General features: G+C 31.7%; 2 protein-coding genes across 2 annotated transcripts in view; both read right to left on the bottom strand.

The window, feature by feature from the left end:
* Window positions 1-113: 113 nt before the first annotated feature.
* On the bottom strand, window positions 114-11,496 carry LOC120632731 (longitudinals lacking protein-like). Its single transcript, XM_039902758.1, has 5 exons — window positions 11,361-11,496; window positions 11,008-11,123; window positions 8,114-8,200; window positions 7,219-7,365; window positions 114-5,970 (listed from the first exon to the last, which is right to left on the bottom strand). Exons 2-5 carry the CDS (start codon window positions 11,101-11,103, stop codon window positions 5,914-5,916), a joined length of 387 nt encoding a protein of 128 aa, XP_039758692.1. The 5' UTR covers window positions 11,104-11,123; window positions 11,361-11,496; the 3' UTR covers window positions 114-5,913.
* A 1,447-nt stretch (window positions 11,497-12,943) lies between these two features.
* Window positions 12,944-16,750, bottom strand: part of LOC120637362 (zinc finger protein Xfin-like) — a 41,085-nt gene continuing 37,278 nt past the window's right edge. The window contains exon 6 of the mRNA XM_039909178.1: window positions 12,944-16,074. Coding sequence (XP_039765112.1) covers window positions 15,816-16,074 — 259 coding nt within the window. The 3' untranslated portion in view covers window positions 12,944-15,815. The remainder of the gene's footprint in view (window positions 16,075-16,750) is intronic.

Genomic DNA, 16,750 nt, shown 5'->3' with positions numbered 1-16,750 from the left:
TACGTGTACCATCCGTCAATAATTACTATAAAAAAAAACCTTATGTACAGGGAGAAGAAGGAAAACTTTTACCAACTAAACAAAGTAGTTGAGTTGGAAAATAAAACACTCAATATTCATACCATAATTATTATTTATTTCTTTATCATTATTATCTAAAATTACAAATCTTTCAATCATTACAAACTAGTTCACGTGATCACTAAGTATTTATTCAGCAAATATCGTTACTCTGTCTAAAAATATCAGATTTACATTTATACAACAACTATAATTACGATTTAACACGTGGAAGGGGAAGCTGGCAAACGAAAAATTATGTTATGCTGAAATTATAAAATACTTATTCTTAAATTAATGCTTTAAAAATGGGTAATAAAAAATTAATTTATCCTACGAAAAAGTATCCTACTGGTGTAGAAACGCAAGCGAAAAATAAATGTCCCAATCTTTGCGCCGTGCGGTGCATAAATTCATCAGTAATCACGTTCTTTTTAGTCCACTTGCAAACACTATGAAATGAATCTTAAGAGATCATACTTAAAAACCTCGAACTCATTAAACTGTCGAGCAATTTTGATTATTGTCCAGTTGAAAATTGTTGCCGTGTTATTTATGTGCTAAAAGTCAAATATACTGTTTTATGTATTTCAGTAATTTATTATAAATTAGTGAGAAAGGCGCGAATAAAACGTTTTTTATAACATAGATCGATAATGCTATCGATTCTGGACCTGTCTTCAAAATATTTGACATAAAAGTTAACCTTGTGTGAAATTTATCGTGCGATCAGAGCCCCTCGATAAAAGATACATAAAAACATCGTTCGATAATCATTCCCAGGGTCATGCCCCGGGAACGATTATCGCATAATTTAACCGATGTGAGAATTATAATTAATTAATAATGGCCGATCAGTACAATAAATCCACAGCTCATAACGACAGCTGCAGACCTTTATATTTTGCATGGACGGTCAATAATGACCCTAAGTTATTATCAAACCCGGCTCACGTCACTCCAGTATCATCTATCACTTGGAAACTTTAACTGGGGAGTCGCACCAATAGGTAGAAAATCTGATAATTGGCCCTCTTAAAACTACAATTTGTAAGGTGGTGTGAGTTGGGTTTCACAGTATTGTAACTAGATGGCGCTCTTTCAGTACCATACAAACTGTAGTTAACTTTCACGCGATCGAATAAGTAAACGTCGGACGAAAATCTCACACTGGGCAGTCGGATACATTCAAAGAATGAATTATGAAGAATGGAAAATAAAAATTGAATTTGTACTAAGTTAACATTAGAATTTCATATGAATACAAATAATAAAATAATGTGCTAATGCCGTTACGGAAATTTTATATCGAGAACCAAGATGGCAAAAGTGGATTGTAACCAGTTGCCGTTTGCTGTAACTTTTGCTGACAGATTGCAAACATCTATAGAAAACGTATAATTTGCCAGCGGTTATTTTAGGTATACTTATTGATAATTTGGTATGGTCAAGGGTCTAACGGTTTGCAACTTTCAGAACAGCTGCCTTATTCAGTAACTTTTCTCGTGGCGAAACATACAAAGTGTGAGTATACAACCAACGCTGTGAAATCATGTTTATTTGAAGACGGTCAGTCATTTACTAAATAGGGACGCGGTTACAGCGTACTGGTGCCTTGAATAAAAATTGATTACCTAAAGGTTGTACAGTAATATTATAGACGTGTCAAAATGTATGTTACGAAAGTAATTTTTACAAAGAAATTTCAACGCTATGAATCAGGGCCTACAAAAAAAAATGGAAATTTCTAGGTACAGAAAGGTGAATTTTAACTTTTTTTTTGCAATTTAGTTACAATCCATGAGCGCCATGTTAGACCTCCTTAAAAAAGTAATTTCAGGTCATGTAATAAGAACTTATACCAGTCAAATCAAATAAAATTAAATAAAATGGTTTCCTTAAAAACATTTAAGATGGCCTCTAGTATTTAACACTTAGCTGAAGTGAGGGTAAAATATGTTCGTACAATCATCGCTTATTACACGACCTATACCTAAACTAAAACTACTACAATTTTGACAGAAAAAGGTCAAACTTTAAAAATTAAGAGATATTACAGAAAGAAGAGTAAATTAAAAAAGTATTATGCTTTTATTGAGCACGAAATCTAAAATAAAATTAAATGGGCCTTAAAGATATATGCCATAAAGGTTAAAATGAAATGTTAACTATACACAGGCAACAACACCTTATAATTATAACAGACATAGTCATTAAAACAGTCCAATACAAACAGTCGAATCTTATACTATTTAGATAAACAAAATCCGCGTCGAAGGACCAAAAATATTGGGAAGAAATTTGAGCTCCAATATACTGCGTAGTAAATAATAGTGCGCTTATGCACTTTTCTGTAGCTATTCGGACATAGGAAGACACTAAGATTAATTTTAAGTTTTGTACCAGTGATTATGTACAGTGGAATTGTTATTTGCAGCCCAGTGGATTGCAAAATTTAGTGCAACATCTTGCTTTGGGATAAACATTGGGAGTGATAGACGGAAATCTACATTTATTTCTCTATTTGGCCAGGACATATTTTTCGTCCCGGGGAAAGGAGATGTGTATATTCTCCCACAGTTTTAGCAAATCTCCGAGCAATTGGAGCACAAGTAGTAATAATATCCAAATAATATATGTGTAATAATAAACGTACTATTCCCAGGAGGACATGTTAATTTTATCCCTTGCCAGGGGGACATGTTAATTTTATCCCTTGCCAGTGGATGTCATTGTTTGTATATAATGCAAGGTTCAATTTAATGAATAATTTAGTCTAATTTTTTTTAGATGGAAAAAAGATTGACATGTTACGGGGTTTTCACGTAAAAATGCTTTGCATAACGCTTAAGATAGCTTATTGAAACATTGTAACATTTCAAAAATGAATATAGAATAAAAGACTTTAAATGCAATTGGGAAAATCGACATTTGTATTGGAAAGTATCATAAGGCATCCGTTGGTGGAGTAAATCTACATCTAGAACTATATTAAATTGCTGGCAGTAAATATATTTGGAATTTACATCTTAACATTTAGTTGCACTACATTAGGGCTACATTAGGTAACCAAAATTAGAAAGTAATCATGCAATTCGATTGAACAGCTTAAATATATCTCTATATATCTTCTGCGGTTAGTTTATCACATTTAATATAATATTATTCAAAAAGAACAAACGCATTTCGACTTTAAGACAATACCTTCTTAAAATCTTAAAGAGTTAGGAAAGCACCCAAGAATCATCTCTTTGTGATTGGTAATAAATATTTCTTAAATACCGGCAACTTATTGGTAATATTTCTGAAAATCCGGCAATGAAGTGGGAATATTTCTGCAACGCCTATTTAACAACTTTTTTTGGTAATCACATAACATCATTATTATTTGTCTACGTTTCGTGAGCTCCCTGAGTGAATTTTGTAATGCGATGTATTCGTAATATTTCTTAAACACCGGCAATGTATTCGAAATATTGCTTATAAGCTAGCAACGCATTAGTAATTCTGGTAATCACAAAACATGATTATTCTTTGTCTATGGTTCGTGTGCTGTGCATCGCAGTCGTTAATATTCTTGGTAAAATCAAACGTCTTGTATATCTCAGTTGAACTACCAGCAAGTAATATAGTTAGTAACGAGTTGGTGTGATTGCAAAGCAGACTTTAGTTCAAATGTCCGGAGGTTATAAGCTAATACTTTGGTTGTTAGGTAACTAAGATTGGAAAGTCCAAAGTGTGCTGGCAACCACACCAATCTGTTTAATCAGAGCGTCAGATATAGCTTGATATATTCTAATGATAACACATTTTTGTAAATGTTATCGCTAAAAACCAAAATGCGTTTACACCTAGTTTTAAACGGCCAGTTTTAGTTAGTTAAATATAAATGTTTACTATTTATGTATGGCTAAATATAGGTATTGCTGGTTGCATTTAGTAACACGGAGTCTAGCCATACCGACTAAAACTGTGTAAATGACAATTTAGTAGTTTAAATTAGTCGAGAAATCTCGGACTTCTAAATGAAATATTATACGTAGATATCTTTGGTACTTTATAATATATTTATTTTGATGGGCCTCTGATGTCAATAGGTAAAAATAAGGGTATAATTGGTAATTTTTAAGTATATTATATGATATAATGAAAGCTAAATCTTATATCTCCTACCGGTCGATTAGAATTAGGTGTAATGGCATTTTGGTTTTTAACGTAGCACAAACAAATCACACAAAAATGTCGTCACAATAAGTGTAATATATTTAGTTGTGGTCGCAGACAAACTTATTCAAAAAATGTTTTCGTATAAACCTCTGTGTTTCGTTTTCAATTTCGAACGTCGACATATCTGTTTGAGATGGACCTAACTCTAAAAACATTTATAGTAACGACAACGAACAAATGCTCCTTAGTGCGATTAATTAATATTATTGCCATTTTACTCTATTATAATTAAATATATGAAACGTGTATAATTTGTGGCATATCACCAAGTGACATCTTGTAACATTTACCCCTCTTTCGAGGGCCCTCGTCAAGTGTCTTATAATACGCCACTTTTGCCTCATTTGTGTACATAGCGTTAAATATTTATTGATTTTTTATTACTTCTTTTTAACATAAGATTATGTTTCCATGTTCGATATGTGATGAATTAATTAGGTTTGAAATAATACGTTATTTCCAATATAAGTAACCAGAAATTTTATACCGTCTCTTGTTTTTCTGTTTAATGTTTATGCGTTTTGTTGCATTTATAAAAAAAAAACATGTGCATTAAGATACACCCTATAAGGAATGCGAACGGCGCGTAGCGGCAGTGCTGTTTATTGGGTAGATGGCCATTTAACCTAGCAAAACGAAATGCTAGCAGCTAATTTTTAAGTTTTTTTTTTGACAATTTAGTATACTGATTGCATAGACTGTTATAAGAAAATAAAATAATATTTGCGTTAATGTAGAAACTAAGGCAAGGACGTCGTATCCTATTTATTATCTTTGTAGGTAACAAATAAAGAAATCTCGAAGAAACAATGGCGTTTAAATCGCGGTACAGCCTGCTTTAGAGATTCTATTTTATTTTTAAAAATGTCGATTAGGGCCTACGCAGGCCGCGTCTAATATTGTGCACACAGGGTCAAGTCTCGGCAGATCATAAAAATCATACGTAAAAAAAAATGATTGTTTAGTCAGCATTTTAATCTACACATTTAGACAGTAGTGAGGAAGCTGAAGTTGTCGAATTCCTGACTGTTGCAAGGCGTAGGAAGTCCTCATTATGAAGGTCACTAGGCAGCAAAATACGGAGTATCACATGGGAACTATTAACTTGTTATTTTATGATATAGCATCACTCAAATTTCATTTTTTATCAAGCTGTAAATATAGAAAGAATAAGTCTAATGTTATCATATACATGTCTTTGTGCAATGGAGTTTTAAGTACCAAGACTATATATCCATTAATGCAGGGAAAGGTGTAACCTGTTGGTGTTAAATTTATAAGTCTAGAAATATCAAACACAGTTGTTGACACTCAACATATAAAAATATTGAATACGATATTCCATCTTAAGCCCCTGTGCCCATAAAATAACTTTTAAGGTTAAAAAAAAAGTTGACAATAGATTTAAAAAAAAAATCTTTTTTTCGTATACATACATATAAGCAGTGATTTGAACGGCACATGAAAATGAGTTAAAGCCCTAATGTGCCTAAATAGTCCTTCCTAATTAGGACTGGTGTCAAAAATGCCATATAAAAATATATATATGTGTGTGTGTGTGTTTATGTGTAAATTATTGTTATTTTTACATAGATGTTTACGTTCACTAAAGTCTTTCACACTGGGCTACCCTTCTCTCTTGATACTTGGCATCTGTGGTGGTGGCTCGGCTAGCCCTTTAACCTGGAACCAAAAAAAAAACTTTTTTTGCATATGTATATAATAATCATCTGTAGTCTATCAAAATTGTGGCATGATCGGATTGTTTGTAATTTGTATTCTTTTTTCAATGATTTCTAGGAGTCCCTTAACTCTAGCTATAAAGCAAAAATTAAGAAATAGTAATTTGAAGACTATTTCTTATTTCATCACTTTAACCAATTAATTACAAATTTATATAATTTATTCAATCTATACAGCTGATCTGCCGTCCACTTCAGAGGTAGAAACAGCAACGTACGCTGATGATACAGCATGTCTAGCAAGTGACATTTACCCTGACAGAGCATCTCAAAAGTTGCAAATTCATCTAGATAAAATCGATCAGTGGCTCTCAAAGTGGCGGATTAAATACAGTGCCTCAAAGTCAAAGCACATCACCTTTACGTTGCGCAAAGACAATTGTCCACCAGTTACAATGGGTGGCAAAGAGTTACCGAGTGAAACAACTGTTAAATATCTGGGCCTACATTTGGACAGGAGACTGACCTGGGCACACCATGTCAAATATAAGCGTAAAGAACTGAACTTTCAATACCATAGCTGGAACTGGCTAATAGGGCATCAGTCACCCTTATCCCTGAACAACAAGTTACTAGTATATAAGTGCGTAATAAAACCTATTTGGACCTATGGCATAGAACTCTGGGGATCAACTAGCAACTCCAATCTTGAGATACTCCAGAGGTTCCAAAACATTGTCCTTAGAGCAATCTCTGGTGCACCTTGGTTCACACGGAATGACGAAATTCACAAATATTTGGAAATACCAACCATCAAAGAGGAAGTGAACAAATACTCCAAGAAACACAAACTCAGACTCCAGAAACATCCCAATATCTTGGCACAGAGACTGCTTACAGACACAAATACTAAACGCCTGAAGAGATGCCACATACTAGACTTGGACGAAAGATAAAGCTTTACTTACCGGACCATAATTAACTCTATAGGGGAGGTTATTCACTGGAATACCCCTCAAAATCAAACAGCATGTAAACATACAATCTGATTATGGCTGGAAAAGCCGATGGCAGATAGATATAATGTAAAAAAAAATATTTCCTACAAGAACCACTATGATGTTAAGGTAGTGTTTGTATTCCCTGCCACATATAATTTGAGCATTATATAGAATAGTGAAAAGGCCTTTTCTACACAAGCATGATCTAACCTGGTCTAGGTTACAAAAAAATTTATATAAAAAATTACCTTAAGGCGTGCAGCAGTCTTGAGGAATGCAGGCAGTTGTTCTTGGGATACATTAACCTCCCCAGCATACATGAACTCTAGTATCGCCTGCAAGTGCAGGTATGACACATCCTTCAAGATAATAATGGGGTGCTTTGATGGGTTCTCCTGAAAATTCATACAATTTTATTTTAATATCTAGTATTTATATAAAAATAGATTATACTTATACTATTAATACTAACTCTACGTGCCAATTGCCACATGTATGACAATAATATCGTTAAACAATGTGTATTTTTCGTTAAGATTGTACTCAAACAAGAATTTGTATAATTAAAGTATGAGTTGGCCTTAATAGGTATCCTGTTTAGAGATACTGTGTTGGTGGTATTGGAAAGAATATCCTGAGCTTAGTTAAACTGGGCAGAGTTTGTTATACGTCACATTTTTATTTTTATTATTATTATTATTATTAAATTCTTTATTGCCAAAAAAATAAATAAAAGAGAAACACATTTACAAATAAAAAATAATAAAAAACTAGTTTAGGTGTGCAAAGGCGGTCTTATCGCTAAAGCGATCTCCCAGACAAGGAACGGGTTTGTGCGGCAATAAAAATTTCTACCTACATAAAAATATTGCAAACTACTACTAAACTACATAGTTCTAATACTACACATATAATTATTATACATAAAATATATTTTCAAGAAATGTATATATAGCCTTACTTTACAGTAACATAAATAATATATAGCTCCTAAATTATACTGTGATTGGCTTCTTAAAGTTTATCATATTATTTTAAGTTGATGAGACACGAGAAGTGCTGTACCAAAGTATTAACAAAGTTTTTTGGGTCCTGTCAAAACATCTTTTGCTATACTTCTCCCACCTAATCATTTCCACTTGCCTCTAATAAGCTTTTGAAGTATGGGCTACACGCTGATAGTACCATTTTGTGTGCTTTACACGTCTGTCCTTCGCAAGCCAGTGTTACCTGAAACATTATTGTTCAAATGTGATAGTTGCTCTCGAAATAGGCACAGTACAATATATTGTTATATATAATATCATAGCTGAGACGTATGTTGGTTTAAAGACAGTTATTTCAGAAACTCGTAGGGCAATCCATTTATATATCATACATGTAAAAATGTGCCTATCTTATTGTAAGGTAAGTTCAGCTTAACCAGTGCGTCAATCATGGTGATATCTTGAATAGCTTGCTTAAGTAACTTTTCATCCCCTGAAGACTAATGGATATTCTAATAACCAAATTACCAACAAAGTCACATGCAACTGTTCCTAGTAGTTTATATTTAACATCTTCATGTGTTCTTAATCTGTTTTCATATGTTACTGGTATAAAAATGTATTAATTGTATTTGATATTTCTGTTATTTTGCAGCAGCTCTTACATTGACCATTCCCATCGGACTATGAGTCAGGAAAAAGACAGTGCACCTGTGTTTGCACACACACATGTGCACTATAATATGTCTAGCATGGTTGGAAAACATCTCTGGAGATTGACTACTGTGGCCGAAATCAGTAGCAAAACAATATGTGTATTTTTATAGCCCATTGAGGAGTTTTGTGGGTATTAAAAACCCACTCACCACCTACTCAGTAAACAAAAGCAAAACTGCTACTATAATATACATCAAAAAGTTTATACTAAACCAGTAACTCATAGGTAATGCTAAGGCATAGATAAATATTCATTGCTAATTGACAACTACAGTCAAGTAAGTCAGTTTAGCATCTGTCCTAAGCATTAAATTTCCTTATTTATTAATCCCACATAGAGATAACTTTAGACAACCTAATACTACTAAGCCAATGCTTAACATAATTCAATTCAATAGCCATTGACAGTTTTGTGGCATAAAACTGTTTTACTTAATATGATAGTATGTTTGTTGATTTATGCCACCACTCCGGCTGTGTCAATTAACCATAGCGAAAACGAGAAATTTAAGAATAAAGCACAACAACCAATGCACACATTTATTACAAGGAGAGCATACAATAACATTGATGCATGTAAAATTTGTCCAAATTATGTCATAGGTAGTGTTCAATTATGAAATTTTAGACTACACTATTTTTAAATACAATGTTGATAAGTGCTATAATTTAGACACACAATTCAATAATATATAATATACAGTTTAGTACGTTGTGAATGCATCCGTAAAATCAAAGCAAAATTTGTACTGCTTGAACTAGGACTATGGTTCTGCTAAGCAAAGCAATGTTATTTATTTTAGAACTGTTTATTTAAGTTGGTATGAGTGACAGTGCTCAGCTTTGTCAATATAGTTCTTTTGCATCTTTATGTCAATTACATTTATGTTCCATACATATAATTTCCATGTAATTTTATCTTTACACTTACTTCTGTCTTAGTGGATGACTATATACTTTCTATAGACTTTCTTTGTAACTTACAGCACTCAAAATATTCATCACTGACATATTTTTTTGTTCATACTTTAATGGTGGAGATTGTGCCACCTCATGAAATTCTAGATAAGTGTAAATGACTATCAAGGTAAATACAAGGTAAATACAGGGTACAGGGTTAAAGGGTTGGGATGGAATTTCACCCCAGATAGGTGTCAGCATTACAAAATATTGTATTTTGGTTTGCAGCTTCGCTTAAAAGGAAGTGCAATATATGCAACATCATGTAATGCAACATTCGGGCTCTCCCTTAGAATAGAATTGAAAAAAACAGTAATAGAACTTACTGCTAGGGAGCAAAGGTGCCTACGCCTATTAGTGCCTATTAGTAATTAGGAGCACAGGCAGCCTCATTACTAATAGTGATCTTATATTCTATAAGATCACTTTTAGTAATAAGGCTGCCTTTGCTTATATTATATAAAATCACTATACATAGACAGCTTCAAATTACTAGTTCATAAATTCAGATTTAGTAGTTTATTGCATTTCTTTACTTGACAGCCAATTGGCACGGTTTGCAGTGACCCTGCTTTCCGAGTCCAAGGCCTTGGGTTTGACTCCCACTACTGGAAAATGTTTGTGAATGTTTTTCAGTATCTGGGTGTTTATTTGTATATTCAAAGTATTATTCATATTATTTGTAATGTATATTATTCATAAAAATCTTCATCAGTCATCTTAGCACCCATAACACAAGCTATGCTTACTTTGGGGCTGGCGATGTGTGTATTGTCGTAGTATATTTATTTATTTAATCTAGTGGTATTACCAACACTGTTTGCACAGCATTGCAAAAGAATATATGTGTATATATTCTATGGGGCCCTCACAGTTGAAGGTAGCCAAGATCCTTTTCTTTTGTTGCATTTTATATCCTTACTCTGTGTCTTAAGGTTTTAGGCACAGTAGTCCTCAAGTTGTAGATATACCTCTGCCAGAAGCCATAATATTTGGTCTAGCCAAGTATCACATTAACAATTATGTATATACTTAGATAGTGTATTGTGTCATCAGCATAGTAGATATTCCTATGCATCATGTTAAAACTCAAAGGGTGTCATGCAAGGGATGCAGGGTTTCCTACTCCTGTGTTTTTAAGATGATAAATAACAATTACCATTTACTCGATTCAATTTCCTGTTATTTACAACAATGCAGCTTTTGAAAGGTTTCAGCATTATTACTGTTATTTATGAATGGATTGGTATTTCAGTCTATGGAGGGAGTGTCCATTTCTCCATGCTAACAAGAATTTTCGTTTTGTGTATTTGAAGAGGTTATAGTCGATACTCATTGTTTACAAATAATTAATTGAACAAACAATATACTTACGTCTGTAAAACTTTTCTCATCCCTCAAATGCCTAAAAGAAGTTACCATATTCGTCTGAAAGTCGTTCCATTTCAGAAAAAATTGTTGGTCTCCCATATTGAAAGTTTTTTTTATTCCTGCAACGGTTTTCAAATATAAACAAATGAATTTAACGCTACTTGCCAAATTAACTTTCCATCTAAACTGCTTATTGCTATTTGCTTGAAGTTTGTAGACAATTAAACAAAAACAGTGAAGTTTGAAGAATAGTGCATTAGTTTTCTTTATACGTCACTAATCACTTTATGGATTGCATAGAAAACAAGCTAAACTAGACACTTCCGAATTTGAATATTTAAGCAATTTATGCATACCAGAGCTAACTTCGTTATTTATTCAAGGACAACACGTATTATTATGCGATTTTCACTTTAGTAACTAAGGCAATTGCATCTGAAAATAAAGACGCCGTCTCACAATTCTTTCTATTTCTTCAAATTCCTTAATTCGACTATTCTGGGTTGCTAGATTGAGAATAATTATTCCCCACGGATGTCATTATTTTTCCTAACTTTTTTTTGGCTTGATAGAAGTAAATGGAACGATTGGTGGATTTTGCGAATTAAAAAAATGAAGAGAGCTTTTAATTTAATTTAAATAATAGTTAGGTTGTAAAATAAAATATAATTTATTTTCTATGACGAAAAAATCGTACATAACTCGCTATTTTAAATTGTGTGGATACTTATCTAAAGTTTTGACTGCTGTTTAAATTTATTGTATATTCTATATTCATTCAAATTTCACCGCAAATCACATAATCTGACTTACTTAATAAAATTACAATAATATTTACAAAAATGGACATACTTAAAATATTTCCATAATAAAAGATACATTTGGTAATTGGTATCCCTAAATATACCATATTTTTATACCCTTTCTGTAAAAGTTATGGGTGTGTTCAAATTAAATCGCTCATTACAAGCGGGTAATAATTTCAAAATTTTAAATTGCAGATGTGCCTTTCATAAATAACAAATTTCGTAAAGAAAAAAAATATAAAATACTGCATAAAATGCGATATTTTGCTGATGTAAGTATAATAAGTACGGAAATTAGTGGCGTAACTAGAGCTTATGCCATCTAGCGGTGAATAGTAAGTTTAAAAATGGCCATCAGTGATTATAATCCTGAAACTTTACTAACGTTGAACCTGGACGGGATTGTACGGCAACAACGGAATGTTACGTAATTGCTTTCTATTTTTATGTGATGTAGTTACTTAGATCAGATTTGAGAAATAATTAACGAAGTTATTATGCAACTACTGAGTAGGTACTTGGAAGTAATTTATTACGAATTTAAACTTTTGATGACTAAATTGGTGCTAATTCTGTTGCACAAAAATCTGTACTGACACTAAACTAAATTGTCGGGTTCCCAGGGAACATTGTGAAAAGAATAGCATTACTTTTGGAGCTGTCAATGTACTTTAGTTCAGAGATTTGTGTTCTACAGAATTAGCACCATTGCTGTTATATTTATCTGTAAATTGAACATAATTTAAAAGTTTTGCCATCTTCATCAGATTATTTTTCAAAATCTTCGTTTTTCTTTGCACGCAACAAAAAATGAATTGAATAATAAAGGACAGCCGAATTACAGGCTTTCATTCTATGAATATTTATAACATTACTGATTGTATATAGGTTTATTCGTGTTAAATAAAAACAATTAAATTTAAAAGCAGTATTTCTTTATTAATCCACCATAATATATTTCACAAAAAACGTTTTTAAAACGACACTCGTATTGCAAAAAAAAGTAAGAGAGGCAAAAGTGAAACAGTAAATACACATTCTATGATAATGAATAATAACTATAATTATTACCATTTAATCATGCATATAATATTGGTAAATTTTATTTTAATTTATTTTAAACAGTAAACTTCTTAAATAACATTAATATATTAAAACACACAAACTACTTTTGAAAGGCCAAGCGGTGTTGCCACATCTTATAAATATAACTTAATTTAAATCTACATCTAAATAAGTACGAGATATTTTAATATCTAAACTTATCTTTTAAAGTAATAATACGTTGACAATAATTATTATTCTAAGCACAGGTATCATACATTTATCATCCGTTCAACGTTTTCACTGACCGTAAAAGTACAGCAAATTAAAAATTATTTTATTTTAATGATACATTGAAATTGGAATTGGAAAAGTAAGTATAATTTACATAATTTTAAACGTTTCCATTCCATCTAACTATAATTGACACTAAGCAGGATGTCGAAATTTAAAATAGCAATACTAATTATTATTTATTATAATTTTCAAGCTTCAGTGATACACACTCGTTAAATTATAGATAAAATTAACTAATTACATATTATTGCTTATGCAAGAGACATTATATTATCATTATAATTATATTGACTTAATTAAAAATATGTCGTTTTAATATACATAATCATTATAATTTTGTATTTGGTTTATAGGGTAGCATCTTTTATCATACAAAGCAAAATTCGAACTTAGGTATATTCTAGCGTATGATTCGTCAATCCACAAAGGAGACTGAATTTTACTAAAACTAATTGTATTATATCGAGTTTTAAACCCATAACATAATAATAATGCACCGAAATCTACTTAAAACTGAAATAAAATAACTATAACTTTTCAAATAATTCTAACAAAATCGTATTTTAAAAAAAATATCAAAAATTACTTCGTTCACGGTAAACAAAAATTCACCGAATCCTTTGGTTTACATATAGCTATATAAGTTTATAATAAAAGAGATCCTAAACTTTCTTACAAGCAATTAGTCTTTGTCATAAAGAAATGCCATGGATTTGAGCAAACAAAAGTTACCCTACAACGCGAAGCTATTTTAAATTTTAGACTTAGAGAATATTATTTTTTTTACAAATATAAAGTGAAAAATATCTTACAATTTAAATTTAGTATAAACCTGCATTCACAGATCAGAACAAATTAATTTATAGAAGCTACATATGTATTTAAGGAGTTGTATATACATTTAACTTTAGATAATAAATAACCGGAAAATAACAATAAAGAAACAGATGCACAGAAAAGAAGATCTATATAGAAAAAATCAAAAAAATAATATTCCTATCATATCAATGCAGTATTGTAAAAGAAGTAAGGCAGAGAAGAATTTGTAACATAATTTTACATCTAATTCCTACTCTAAACTCAAAGTACTTACATCTCGAGGTTTATTACTGCAATACAAAGTATACAACTATTCATTGGTAGGATATTATGATATGAAAGCCAGTAAGCAGTTATTACCCCCGCAGAGATGTCACTAAAATACAGCTGCCGCACTATAATATTATACTCTTTAAAGAAAAAAAAAATGTTTATATATATATATATATAAACATTTTTTTTTCTTCATATCTGATAGGAAATATTCCTCGCTATCCAAGGTATTTAAATTCAAGCCACTACCCAGTGTATTTAGCGGGACTGTAGGGGTAATAACATCTCAAAGTATGTTGCTTATTATATAATTATCAAACACTAAATTACTCTAGTAATCAAAGTGAATGTAAATGTAAAATGACATTTGATTATATTTAGTTCAATATTTTTTAGAGAAAATTGACTAGAAAATTTTGGATTTGCGAAAAGTTTTTGGCTGAAATTCACAACTATGAAAATACGAAATGGAAATATAAATGGAATATGAATATATTTACGTGAATGAGTAAAACGTGAATAAAATGGGACTAGATGAAAATGCAAACGTGTAGTAGCTATTAATAGTTATCTAATTAAAAATTACACTCGTATTCACAAATGTTACTATGAAGTAGCATAATATAGATACCAATAACCGTATACATACGCGTAACATTGTAATAGAATGACACAATACTGTGCGTTCGGATGCACTGTGAGATAATTTAATAATATTTGTGGTTACGAATTGATGCATATAGTTACGGCACTTCTAATATATTTTATAGAAATACAATAAGAAAGACAGACGTCAACAACATGGCGTCATATAAATTTATATGTGTACTTACAAAACTGGCACTAAAAATATTCGTTGCTGACACCCACAATTTTTTTTTATATTATTTACAATTACCTAATTTAAGGCAGAATAGGACGGTATTAACTATACTAAGGCAGCTTAAGGCACCCATATATCTTAAAAATAAATCTTTATTTACAAAATCCTTTTGTAAAATAAAATAAACTTGACAGTATAACGTTTATGCGTAGAGGTAAACAAATCAATTCGTCCGTAAATAACGCTTAGCGGATTTACATTAATACAGTTATATATATTCGTTGATAGATGGCGTTGTAGAATATCTATACATTAAAAATGTAAAAATTATAGCATAATGTCTGTGTTCAGCGCAAATGCGTGCTCTTGAACGGATTTCCCACTGATAATTATTATATAAATTATTTATTACAATAACAGTTGCCAATAGCACGTATATGTAAGATTAAATTTGACTGTATTGCATACTATTTACAACTCTATCAAAGTTGAAATAAAGATACTATTTAATTATCCGTGGGGAAGTATTAAAGTATGCCCACTTGTTCTGACCTACGTGAGAAATTATACCTATTCATTGGTAGATAGCAGTAGTAGTTCAAAATAATTAATTAAAATTTTTAATACAGCTATTCGTTGGTAGATGGCGTTGTACATGACTTGTTATCGACAGCAGCGTTTAATGGAATTTTTAGTCCTCGCGGCGCTAGGATGATCCTAGCAGGTGCGACGAGGACTAAAGCGTACTCTCATTTCTTTACCCCAAGAAACTTCGCTGCTTCGTCTGCTGATGATAGGAGCTTATTAATAATGGTCTTATCTGGGATGCCGAGAAGTTTTCCGATGAGATCTCCGCCATTTTCGGTGTCGTTGTCCGCCTCTGAGGAGTATTTTCGTGACGTCATCTGCAGTTTGAGTTTCTTGTCGTATGGTGCTGAAGGGGGAGAGTTATTGTTGTTAACATTGTTCGGGATCTCATTTCCGGAGTCGTCCTCTTGATAGCAGTATCTAGAAAAAAAAAATATAAAGTTAAAACAATGTTACGTCGCAATTACAGAAAATTTTAATTTTCTTTCAAAATCTGGTGTTATCAGACGTTACAGAACGTTTGGAAAAACTCATTGTTTGTTACTACCCGCATTTTCGTGCTCTCAAAATATTTTCTTTAAAACCAGATCGACAGAACATGTTGTGAGTCTAACAGGAGTTATTACCACTGCAATATCTCCTTATTAAACGAAGAAATCTAAGTTTTACGTTTGTTATCTAGTTACTTTTATTGAGTTGCAGGGTTTGTTATTTTCAATAATCCAATATAAATTTGCTCTTGACTGCCAACTTTGACTTTCATTGACGGCCGTTTGGCGCAGTGGGCAGCGACCCTGCTTTCTGAGTCAAAAGCCGTGGGTTCGATTCCCATGATAAACATTAACGTTTTTCAGTGTCTGGGTGTTTATTTGTACATTATAATTATTTATTTTTTATTTAAACAAATTTATTGCATAATAAAGGAAACATACACTTACTTTAACATAAATTATATGCAAAAGGCATAATGTGTATATTGTTTCTGAAAATATTGATCAGTCATCTAAGTACCCATAACACAAGCTTAGCTTCCTTTGGGACTAGATGGCGATGTGTGTATTGTCCTACTATGTTTTTTTTTATCCCACCTGATGGC

This window comes from Pararge aegeria, chromosome 1 (assembly GCF_905163445.1).
Source record: "Pararge aegeria chromosome 1, ilParAegt1.1, whole genome shotgun sequence".
Taxonomy (NCBI): domain Eukaryota; kingdom Metazoa; phylum Arthropoda; class Insecta; order Lepidoptera; family Nymphalidae; genus Pararge; species Pararge aegeria.
The sequence above is the reverse complement of the archived record's forward strand: the minus strand, read 5'-3'. Positions and strand labels throughout refer to the sequence as shown.

What these genes read in the sequence shown, in the direction of transcription:
- LOC120632731 (XM_039902758.1), bottom strand. Translation starts at nt 11,103, where the DNA reads ATGGGAGACCAACAATTTTTTCTGAAATGGAACGACTTTCAGACGAAT. An exon ending in ACTTCAAAAGCTTATTAGAG is followed by an intron (nt 7,366 to 8,113) that starts GCAAGTGGAAAT and finishes ATGAATTTTCAG; the next exon opens with GAGAACCCATCAAAGCACCC. An exon ending in AGACTGCTGCACGCCTTAAG is followed by an intron (nt 5,971 to 7,218) that starts GTAATTTTTTAT and finishes TTTTGGTTCCAG; the next exon opens with GTTAAAGGGCTAGCCGAGCC.